At 60.8% G+C, this 11267-nt stretch overlaps 1 protein-coding gene across 11 annotated transcripts in view; it reads left to right on the plus strand.

Moving 5' to 3' along the window:
• FAM65A (family with sequence similarity 65 member A) overlaps nucleotides 1-11267 on the plus strand; it is a 32162-nt gene that overhangs the window by 17049 nt on the left and 3846 nt on the right. For 7 of the 11 annotated variants that reach the window (XM_017740887.1, XM_017740888.1, XM_017740882.1 and 4 more), the window contains 16 exons: nucleotides 2974-3100; nucleotides 5100-5249; nucleotides 5572-5650; nucleotides 5959-5982; nucleotides 6467-6520; nucleotides 6600-6752; nucleotides 6842-6905; nucleotides 6988-7031; nucleotides 7251-7376; nucleotides 7660-7808; nucleotides 8018-8147; nucleotides 8354-8494; nucleotides 9245-10051; nucleotides 10345-10484; nucleotides 10783-10957; nucleotides 11106-11241. In XM_017740887.1, coding sequence (XP_017596376.1) covers nucleotides 3000-3100; nucleotides 5100-5249; nucleotides 5572-5650; nucleotides 5959-5982; nucleotides 6467-6520; nucleotides 6600-6752; nucleotides 6842-6905; nucleotides 6988-7031; nucleotides 7251-7376; nucleotides 7660-7808; nucleotides 8018-8147; nucleotides 8354-8494; nucleotides 9245-10051; nucleotides 10345-10484; nucleotides 10783-10957; nucleotides 11106-11241 — 2473 coding nt within the window. In that variant the 5' untranslated portion in view covers nucleotides 2974-2999. Of the gene's footprint in view, nucleotides 1-61; nucleotides 144-2973; nucleotides 3101-5034; nucleotides 5250-5571; nucleotides 5651-5958; nucleotides 5983-6466; nucleotides 6521-6599; nucleotides 6753-6841; nucleotides 6906-6987; nucleotides 7032-7250; nucleotides 7377-7659; nucleotides 7809-8017; nucleotides 8148-8353; nucleotides 8495-9244; nucleotides 10052-10344; nucleotides 10485-10782; nucleotides 10958-11105 lie in introns of those variants that run through there. The other 4 variants (XM_017740889.1, XM_017740892.1, XM_017740891.1 and 1 more) reach the window with 4 other exon arrangements.

The following is an 11267-nucleotide window of genomic DNA, read 5'->3' on the forward strand; positions in this document are numbered from 1 at the left end:
CGTTGTGCTGCCTGTACAGCTGCTCACTGCCCTTTTGGCCACTGCCCACGGGCAGTGCTGGCCGAGGACGGACAGACGGACACACTCCCAGGATTGCATTTCCTACGCTGGGAGAGCTGGAGGCAGTCTGTGGCGCAGAAAAGGTGAAAAGCTTGGTCGGGAGGCAGGTTTGTTAGCACTGAGCCCTAACTAAGGGCAGGGGGCGGTGGGGCTTGCTGGGGCTGAATCTTTGGGGCAGGACCTCTCCTGCTCAGGAGAGAGAAAGGATGTGCATGGGGCTTTAGCCCATGGCAGAGACACGAGTGTGCCAGTGCTCTGCTGGTGCCAGCCTCATGGTAAGCCTGGCATGGGGCTCACCAGCCTGGGCAAGATACGGTGCACGGTGGTCCCTTCCAAGTGCGCCCCGGGCTCTGCTCCCTGTGGGGGCTGGCTGTGCTGCTGGTACCAGGTACCTCTTATCTCGGTAATGTCAGGAATGCTCTATGCTGGGGATTTTTCCTCCTCTGTGAGTCAAGCTCAAGCGTGCCAGGAACAGAGACCCCACACCCTGCCTGCCCGGCCTCATGCAGCCCTTCGGCACCTGGCTGGCTGCCCACCGGTGCTGGACTGGAGCATCCTTGGGGCTCCTGGAGCATCACTCCTGCAGAGCAGGGATATGGTGTCCCACTCCTCCAAGGGGGCTTGGGGTCCTGGCACAGGATCTGGGTTGCAGGATGCCAGGCCTGGGGACGCAGGGTGCCATGGTGCCATGGGAGAGCCGGGTCTGGGGCTGGAGCGCAGGGATGTGGTCCTGTCAGCAGCCACTGCTCCCTGTGGCAGTGAGGGAGCCTCCAGTGCTTTGGAGCAGGACCCAGCACGGCACAAGTGGCTGCTGGAGCCTCTGAGGTGCCTGGGCAAGTGGCTGGGGATTGCTCTGACTGCTGGGGAGTTGTGCTGGGGCATCGGTCCCCTCCAGCATACCCAACATCCTTCTCCCCTCCAATGCCTCCAGCATCCCCCTCCCCCTGATGCTCTCGGCATCCTTCTCTCCTCTGACACCTTCAGCATCCTTCCCCAGTGCAGGCTTCTGCCTGGGAAACTCCCTTTAGAGGTCCCTCTGTGCCCCAAAATGGCAACGTGGGCTGGAGGAGGATAGGCTGGCAGGACCATCCTCACCCCGAGCTGGGACCTGCCCCACACATGGAGAGCCTTGTCCAGGGATGGTGGGTGCTCTCCCTATGGATGAGCCGCTGTAGCACCCAGCTGGGGAGCAAGCACGGGTGCCACAGGCCCTCATCGCTCAATGGGGAGCAGATTAAAGAGCCCTGCAGAGGGTAATCTGCAGGTCAGCTGTGCTGCCAGGGATTACAGCTCTTCGTAATGAGCTTAATTGGGACAGTGTTGTCCTGGAAAATGGAGGGACTGGCACCCAGATAACCGTGTCCGTGGGACCCGCCGAGTGGCTCCGTGGTCTGGGCTGGGACACGCGTCCCAAGGGGAAACCAGATGGACCTGCTGCCTCCTGGCTCCACTGGGATAGAGGTGAGTGGTGGTGGTTAGCTTTGACTGCAAATGGCTCTGGCACGTTCTGGGTGCTGCAAATCCTTGGCCCCAGCCTGACGTGCGGGGTGGTGAAGGGCACCGTGCCGGGGGGATGCCCACCGGTGGCTGAGTGGGTGTGAGCCGTGTGGGACCAGGCCGAGCCAGGGTCCTGGGCACGGGGAAGGAGTGGGGATGGTGGCAGAAGCCCCAGCAGTGCCTGTGTCCCTGTGCTGTTCACTGTCGGCCATGCTGGAGACAGGAGGAAAGGCATAGTGAGCCCCTTAGGATGTAGGGAGATGGCTCTGGCTCAGTCTGTCTGCCAGGGAAGCTGTGCATCCCCAGGGTCCTGCCTGGCCTCCCCTGGTGGGGTGGGGGATTGCTGGCACTGTGTGGGCTCATCCCCAGCAGCTCCCGCAGCTCTGCTCAGGGCTGGCTGGGACAGAGGGATTGCCCTGCCATCAGTGGTGGCCAGAATGAAGTGGAACATCCTTCATCCTGCTCCTCTGTGGCTGCCCTGTAGGCTGGGCTCCTCTCTGTGCACAGCTGGCACTGCTGGGGGTGGCAGGGCCAGGAGCCTTGTTCTCCCCTGCTCTTGCCTTGTCCTTTGGGATGCCCTCCCTGAGCGCCAGCCCCGACCAGGGATACAGGAATGGCTCCTGTGACATGGAGTGGCAGACGGGTCTGGGCCCTGAGACTCAGAAATCTGCTCCACCCCCAGCTGGTATCAACTGCACTGGCTGTGGTGGGGACAAGCAGGCAGTGGTTTCAAGGCTCCTGACACTGTCACTGCCAGGAGCAGAGGGCAGGGGTGCAGCAGCCATGGGGCTGGACACATGTGGCCTGCGCAGACTTTCCAGGGCCTGGCAGGGAATGGCTCAGCCTTTTCTTCCCCGATGCAGAGTTCCTGGCAAAGTTGGGAACTTTCCAAAGTGCTTTGTTGTCCTTGGGTTTCCCTCCTGGTTGCTGGAGCAAGCGAGCGGAAGCAAGTGAGGAGACAGCGAAGGGCTGGGCAGCCGGGTCCAGCCCTGTGCTTTTCCTGCCCCTGCAGCAGGGTGGCACGGGTGACAGTGGACATGGGACAAGGTGGGGTTCAGGAGGAGGTGTCTGGGCTTGGGCACCATGTAGAGTTTGCCACGGACACATCTGGGAAAGGCCATGGTATGCACTGGGCATCAGCCCCTTTCTGTGACTCCCATAGGGCCAAGCTGGGACACGACTGGGTGTGCCCACTGAGAGCTCACAGTGCCCAGAGCCCTCCTTCACCAAGAGCAGCATCTCTGGGAGCAGCATGAGATCTGTGTGCCGGTGCCACCAGGAATGTTCTTGGACTGAGAGAGTGGGAAGTCTCCCAACCCATGGTCTGTGGGTGCCATTCTCAGTCCTGGTGGCAGTCCTGCCTGCCTGTGTGTCCTCACCCCGCTGCTGGTGACCCTGCTGTGTCATTGTCCCCAGGGCGGCCCTCCAGGTCACACTCAACGATGTCACTGTCTGTGCGCCCGCAGCGCCGAGTCCTCGTCACCAAGATCAATAGGAGCCAGTCCTTCGCCGGAGTGAACTCATCGGCCGACCGGCCCTTCAGGTAGGAAATGGGTGCTCACGCTGCCTGCCACAAGGGACAGGGACAGGGACAGGCTTGGGCTTTGTGGTGGGACCTGCTGTGCATCCTGAGGCTCCTTCCCATCCAGCTGTCCCAGCATCTCGCTCAGGGACCTTTTTGGTAGCCAGGGGCTGTTGCACAGGGGGCTGCAGGGAACACTGAGGCCATGTGGGAGATAGAGCCCATCGTCCCAGCCTTCTGCAAATGCTGTGCCCCAGCTGGGGTGAGGACCCTGCAGCCATGTGGCTGCTGCCACCAGAGCATGGAGGGGGCAGGTGTAGCTCACCTCATTCTTCAACCAGCTCTTAAAAGAGCTTCCCTGTGACCATCTCATAATGTTAATGGGTGCAGTAAAGCTGGGGTGGCTTTGAAGTGTCTTGATGGCCTTGACATCCTGCGGCAGCCAGTTTCGGGGCTGAGTGCTGGTGTGAATCAGGGTTTCCTCAGGGTCACCTCAAACCTATCGTTTGAAAGGTTTTACCGGCTGCCCGCCAGCTGCAGTGTGAGGAGCAGCTGTTGCCTGCTCCAGCCTCTCCAGCCACTGGTGATGTTATGGTCCCTTCATACCCTTCCTCCTCCTCTCTGCTGAGCCTCTCCACGTGCTGCACTTCCCCTCCATCCCCCTCTGCACCATCCCTAGCTCCCGGCTACCCTCTCACAGGTAGTCCTTGGGTTCCAGGCAGAGCCTTCCTGCACTCTGGCCTCCTGCCCTGATCAACTTTGTCCCCAAGTCCTGTCCAGCCTTTGGGCAAAGTGACACTTTCCAGGTCACCAGCTCATTGCTGGATTTGTGGGTACCAGAGGGGGCCTCTTAGAAACAGAGAAGAGGGAGGACTTCTAGATGCCTGCAGCCAAGTGGTTGCTGGGGAGATGCTAGTGGGAGATGCCTCCAGGGACCCTGGAGGATAGGAATGAGGAGGAATGGTGGAAATTAGGCGCTTACCCATCGCTTGGGAGGAGGCCAAGACATTCATTTCCCCACTGATGATTCGGGGAAGTCTTTTTGTCACTTCTGTGAAGAGCAGCACAGGATGGGAGGTACAGCCTGAGGCTGGGAAATGAGGAGCCCATGGTGTCTCCTGGGCACCGGTGGCGCGACGATGCTTTGGAAGGAGGAAGGGAAGAGCCGGTCTGAGCGAGGCGTTGCTCGCTCGGCTGGGGAGTGACTCCATTGCACAAGGCAGGAAGGGTGGTGTTCGGTGTTCGGGTCCCAGTGCTGGGTCGGCATCCCGCGGGTCAGCCGGGGGAGGCAGCTCCATCCAGCAGGTTTGGTGACATCTGGAGAGGCAGAGCATCAGTGAGGATGTCCCTGCCCCATGTCGCTGTGCTGTGTGATGAGGTGACAGGGCTGCTGGTCCCCAGGATGCTCCCGTGCTGGATTGGGATCCTTGCCTGATCCTGGAAGCACAAGGTGGCATATTTCACTCTGCCACAGTGCCCAGGGAGCACCTCTATGCCCCTGGCAACCTGGGTGCTGGGGATGGAGCCCAGCATGGCCCCATTCGAGGCCAACAAGGTCTGGAGATGTCCCCAGAGGCACTCCAGGAATTTAGCCTGACTCCAGCTGGTGCTATCTCTGTTTGCCTTGGCTCCCCCCAGCTGGCACCAGGAACCCTCCACCTCCGCAGAGGCTACATCACAGCCAAACTCCTGGACCCCACTGGGACAATGTTGCCTCCCTGCTCTTCTCCATCTCCACATTTTTGGGTTTCTCCTTGTCTTTCCCATGGCTTTGGGGCAGCCAAATGCATTGCCAGGGGGCTGCAGGCATGTGGTGCAGGCAGTGCTGCCCAGTCTCATGGCTCTGTGTCTTCCAGCCCTGCTGGACACTTAGAATGGCTTCCAGGGAGTCCTGGGAGGGCCAGGCAGGTCCCAGTGGACCTGGCCTCCATCCCAGAAATCACCCTTGTCTCCAGACAGGCTGGCTGGGGCATCCAGAAAGACCCTGGTGCTGCGTGCTGATCCCAGCCTCTCTCCCCAGGAATCTCTCAGCTTTCACCCCCACTGTCTCCCGCAAGACTGGCTCCAGGGTCAGTAGGATGTTCTCAATGTCCCACAAGTCCCCACCACCCAAGGTGCCTCAGCCCAGCCGCCTGGACGAGGTGTACGAAGCTCTCAAGAAGGGCCTGACGTAAGTGCTGGGTGGGTGGAGGCAGGGAGCTCCTGAGGGGCATGGAGACAGCTTGTGACATGGGTTGGGGCTGGGAGCTCTCTGCTCTCACCAGGCATAGACATGGTAGGTCTCTTGGGCACATTGCCTTGGGGTCCCAGATTGTGTGGGGTCCCACATCCCACCACATCCCATGTAGAGGCATATATGGGTTCCCACAACTGGGTCCTGGAACAGGGAGTGGGGATGTGTTGCCACATGTGTTGGGTTGGTGTGGGCTGTGGGGAGCAGAAGTCCTGGACACAGTGTCCCAACCTGACCCCCATGGTGTGGTTGTCCCCAGAGCCTACCTGGAGGTGCACCAGCTGGAACTGGAGAAGCTCAGCACACAGATCCGTGAGTCCAAGAGGAATTCACGCCTGGTGAGTGCCACTTGGGAAGAGCCTTATGGGGAGTGGTGCTTTGGGTAGACAGCCGGGGTTGTGGGCACAGCTGGGGCAACTCATGGTCCATCTGTACCTGGGGCAGAGCCTGTTTCTGTGGGGTTGTAGGGGCCAGCCCAGGCTCTGGTGTTGGGGCTCCTGTCCCTCTGTCATGCACTCCCCAGCCCTGGCTGGGTGCTGCATGTCCCACTGCTGTGCTATGGGTGGTGGGTGCCATGTGCTGGGTCTTCTTTGGGTGGGCAGAGCTGGCTTTGTGCTACGTCTTATCCCTCTCATCTCTCCTCCAGGGTTTTCTCTACGATCTGGATAAGGTAAGCGGGATCAGTGTCTTGTCCCCCTTGTATTCCCCTTCCTTGTTCCTGGGATGTGCTACTGCCAGCCCTGCTCTGCTAGCACTGCCCTGCTGCCTTGTCCTCTGGGAAGGAGAGGGACTGGGGCTCTGTGGGCAGAGTGGCCCTGGGTGGGGCATAAGGAGAGATGGTCTTGTAACCCCTTTGAGGCAAACAAAAGCTGTTGTTAGTGAGTGCAGGGCTTGGGTTAGCTCAGAGGCTGGGACAAAAAAGCACCCTGGAGCCTGGCTTGGCCCCTGGAGGGCCTTCTGGAGCAGGGGAGTCTGGAGGAGGCTGCAGCACATGGGTGCTTCCCACTGGCTGCCACCCTGCACCTCCCAGGCAGGGCTGGTGACCAGGACCCACCCCAGCCTCAGGACAGGGGACACAGAGGGCACATCCTGACCTGTGGCTGCTCCACAGAGGGGCTGCACTGCTGCTCACACCATCTTCTCTGCTTTTCCAGCAAGTGAAGTCAATCGAGCGCTTCCTGCGTCGCCTGGAGTTTCACGCCAGCAAGGTGAGAGCTGGGGCGGTGCTGGGGTGGCCGTGCTGTCCCCAGCCCTGCCCCTCACCACAGCTCGGGCCTGTCCTTGCAGATAGATGAGCTGTATGAGGCTTACTGCATCCAGCGGCGGCTCCGCGATGGAGCCCACAACATGGTCAAGGCTTACAGCACGGGCTCGCCGGGCAGCCGGGAGGCACGCGAGAGCCTGGCCGAGGCCAGCAAGGGCTACAAGGAGTACACAGAGGTGAGACACCTGGCTGGGGTGGGCTGGCAGGGTGCTGAGTCCATGGATGGCTGCTGATGGGTCCTGTCCATCTGTCTGTCTGTTCCCAGAACATGTGTCTGTTGGAGAATGAGCTGGAGAGCCAGCTGGGCGAGTTCCACATCCGGATGAAAGGTACCATGTCCTGCTCCATCCCTGTCCTGCTGCCTGCCTGCCTGCCTGCTGCCTGCTGACGCCCCTCTGCCTTCTCTTGCAGGACTGGCAGGCTTTGCCCGGCTTTGTGCTGGTGACCAGTATGAGGTTGGTGGGACCATATGGGTTGGGTTCTGCTCTTCCTCTGCCCTGTTGTCCTTGGGGTGTCTCAGGGGTGTAGGTGGGTGCTGGCGTGGAGGGCATGTTGCAGGGTGGTGGTGGGTGGTGGTGGGTGGCATGGGTCCATGGCCATGCCTGGGGACATACAGAGAGCACCCATCACCTTGGGGTCATGTCTCCCCTATACCCACACCTCTGCATCCCCAGATCTTCATGAAGTACGGACGGCAGCGGTGGAAGCTGCGAGGGCGCATTGAGGTGAACAGCAAGCAGGTGTGGGACAGCGAGGAAATGGTTTTCTTGCCCCTCGTCACCGAGTTCCTCTCCATCAAGGTACAGTGCAGAAAAGGGCAGGGATGGGTGGGCCAGCTATCCTCCTGCATCGTAGAGTCATTTAGGTTGGAAAAGACCTCTGTGCTCATCAAGTCCAACTATTAACCAGCACTGCCGATCCCACCATTAAGCTATGTCCCCAAGTGCCACATTCACGTTTTCTGAACACTTTCAGGGATTGTGATTCCACCACTTCCCTGAGATTCCCTCCAGCACCTTGCCTAAACCTCACACTCACTGGCCCATGGCTTTATCTCCTCCTTTCCTTCCTCTCCTCCTCCAGGTGACAGAGCTAAAGAGCCTGGCCAACCACGTTGTGGTGGGCAATGTGTCCTGTGAGACCAAGGACCTCTTTGCGGCTCTGCCCCAGGTAGTGGCTGTGGATATCAACGACCTGGGCACCCTCAAACTCAGCCTGGAGGTGACCTGGAAGTGAGTACCTCAGCAGGCATTGCTGGTGGCACATGGCAGTGCTGGGGATGCCCAGCATGGAATGGCAAGAGATGGCCCACCCCAGGCTGTCTCCTGTCCCAAAACTGGGCTGTAATTATGGAAAACCAGAGCTGTACTGGAGGGAGTCCTGGTGTCTTGAGACCCCCCAGGCTGGTGCACACCCCTCACCTCCCTGCTGTCCTCCCCAGCCCCTTCGACAAGGACGACCAGCCCTCGGCAGCCAGCAGTGTCAACAAGGCTTCCACGGTGAACAAGAGGTTCTCCACCTACAACCAGAGTCCCCCTGACACGCCGTCCCTGCGGGAACAGGCATTCTATGTAAGTGTGCACCAGGCAGGGCTGCTCAGGAGACATGGCCAGTGGAGGGATCCTCACAGGGATGTGCCTAGGCAACGTCTCAGAGGGTGGCACAGCTCAGGGACGGGTAGGCAGCTCCTTCCTCTCCAGCCATCCCACCAGGACTCCCCAGTACCGGCACATGCTCCTCCCTCCCACGTTCACAGCTCCTCTTCTCTCTGCCCAAGAGCCCGGAGTGGGCGGCTGACAAGCGTGGCTGGTCCTTGCTGGACATCTTTCGGGAGACACTCTTCGAGAAGCTGTCTCAGAGCTGCTCCTGCGGCGATGTCTCCTCGGCCGAGCTCGGGAGATGGCCGCAGCAGGGCCGCGTAAGTGCAGGGCTGGAGCAGGCCAGTAGCTTAGCCCAGCGCTGTGGCCATCCTGCAGTAGCTGTAGCCACTCCTTGTCTCCTACTCTCCCTTGCTGATGCCCAAAGGCCTGATCCTGCCAGGCTGGGTCTGGCTGGTCCTGCAGAGCTAGTCCCCAAGCTAGGGAAGCCTGGGTTCACCCCCATGCAAGAGCTGGGCACTAGTGAGTACACAGCTTCTCCGTGTCCCCGTGCTGGTAGCATTGGTGTGGTGCTGGTGATGGTGCTGGTGAGATGGTGCTGGTGTGGCAGTGCTGGCGTGGCACTTGTGTGATGCTGTCATGGTGCTGGTGTGACTAATGTGGAATTGGCGTGGCACCAGTTCAGTGATGGTGACCCACAAAGTTGGTGTGGTGGCCAGTGGTGTCCCCACAAGCTGGTGCTGGAGCTGTTGCTGTCCTTGCAGCCATGGTGGGTGGTGTCCTTGGCTCCATGTGTTGTATCCCACTGTGCTAGGGGGCCGCTGGCACCCCAAGGCTCCAGGACATACGGGGCTGGTCATGGGGAGCTGGATTGCCTGCTGGCATGGGGTGGGATCGAGAGCTGGAATCTGCCAAGTGCTTGCTGACCATCCTGCTGTGCCAGCAGAGCCATGGCAGCCTCAGTGCCCTCCAGCTCAGATCGATCCTGCCCCTGCTTGACACGCAGACAGCTGGAGGAGCAGGGGAAGCAGGAGCAGGGTCTCGGCTGACACCATTCTCCCCCTCTCCAGAATATGCTGCGGCGCCAGGAGGAGCTGGAGAATGGCACAGCCTGGTCCATCTCCTCTGAGTCCTCGGACGACTCCTCCAGCCCCCAGCTGTCCGGCAGCGCCCGCCATGCCACACACAAGCCCATCGTGCAGCCCGAGGTGCAGGCCTCCGCCCCCGCCATCGAGATCTCCTTCTCCCAGCAACCAGAGGAGGCTGATGCCGTGCTTGGGGCCAGTGGCAGCAGTGTCCCCTCCGCTGGGAGCCAGCCGGAGGAGCCAGGCAGCCGTAAGAAGGAGACAGTGGCCAACGGGCATGTGCCCTACTCCCGGACTCTGAGCCACATCAGCGAGGCCAGCGTGGATGCCACAATGGAGGTCAAGACTGCAGAGAGCTCTTGGGAGCCCGCACCCAGCCCAGAGGACACAGGGATGGGCGAGCAAGACGCAGACCCTGGTGCTGCAGTGGCAGCTGCTGTGGCAGGGCAGGACAGGGCCACTGAGGCCAAGCCCCGTGCCTCTGTGGCATGGGCCACCTCCTGCGAGGAGGAGGCTGGCAGGGCCGAGCCAGTGCAGAGCCAGGCACCAGCACAGAGTGACTATGGCACCGGGACCCCCACAGCACTGGCACAAGCCTCTGCAGAAGAGAGGCCCGTCCCAACCCCACCACAGCCCACCAGCATCCCTGAGGTGCTGCGGGGGAAGATGGTGGATTCAGGTCTGGAGGAGGCAATTGGCCTTCTGGGCTCAGCTCTGGATGACTATCGGGGACAGTTCCCGGAGCTGCAGCCCCTTGAACGGGAGCTCAAACGTCTGGAGGAGATGCTGCTGGTGAGGGGCTCCCAGCTGTGTCACGGGGCAAGGGTGACAGGGTCATCTTGGCTGGCAATGCCAGGAGATGATGGGGACAGGGACAGCCATTGTGGCAGTGCTCTGAGACAATGGAGACAAGACCATCCCTGCTGGCAGTGCCCAGGGGTGATGGGGATGGGGCCATCCCTGCTGGCAGTGCCCAGAGATGATGGGGATGGGGCCATCCCTGATGGCATAGCCTGGTAATGTGGGTGGCAGGGCAATCTTGGCTGGTGAGCCAGGATTCAACTCCACCATGTCTTCCTCCACAGCAGAAGCAAGGCATCTTCCTCAGCCGGGCCTCCAGCATCAGCCTGACAGTGGAGCACGCGCTGGAGAGCTTCAGCTTCCTCAACACCTCCGACATGGAGGACTCAGAGGGCTCTGAGGAGGAGCCTCTCCAAGATGAGAGGTGCACAGTGGGGCTCATAGGATGGGGCACAGGGCAGGAGATGGCCTTGGGGCAGTTGGAATGGGGGATGTTCAGCTCTGCCAGGGTGCCTAAGCATATTTAGACCTGTTCCTCACAGCTTAGGGAACATCCAGAAAGTACCTGGTCCTTGTGGTAGCACCCTGCAGCTCTCTGTGAGGGGTGGGCTGGAGGCAGCCCCTGTGCCTCCAGAGACTTATCCTCTGCCCTGTGGGTGGGGAAGGGGCAGGTCCAGGTGTCCTGTGCTGATCCACTGCCTTGATCTCTCCCTGGCTTGCAGGAGGGCTGGCAGACCCCTGCGTGGCACCAGGGCCCCCAGCGCTGGCGAGATGGGGGCAGATGACACTGGAATGTGCAGTGGTTCTGAGGCCAGCACTGACCCCATGAGCACCGGCAATGAGTTCCTGGATAAGGCTCTGGTGCTTCACCTTAACAACTGCAACAGCCTGCTGCTGGTGAGGACCAGGGTGGGATATGGCAGCAGGAGACACCCTAGGGTGGGCTGTATGTGAGCCCTTGAAGGGGGTCTTGCTGCAGCCTGAAGGCTGTGATGTGGGCAGTGAGCTCTGTCACTGAAGTCCCTGGTTTGGCTGTGCCTTGCAGAAGCTGGGCACCTTCGGTCCCCTGCGGTGCCAGGAGATGTATGCCCTGGACAGGCTGCTGCGGGAGTCGCAGGTGCTGGAGATCGTGTGCCAGCTGACGGAGGAGCGCGCAGGAGCAGCCACCTCAGCTGCTGACGGGAAAAAGACAGCCGGGGGGGCCCCC

The sequence above is a fragment of the Corvus brachyrhynchos genome, unplaced genomic scaffold (genome assembly GCF_000691975.1).
Source record: "Corvus brachyrhynchos isolate BGI_N302 unplaced genomic scaffold, ASM69197v1 scaffold26, whole genome shotgun sequence".
Taxonomy (NCBI): Eukaryota; Metazoa; Chordata; class Aves; order Passeriformes; family Corvidae; genus Corvus; species Corvus brachyrhynchos.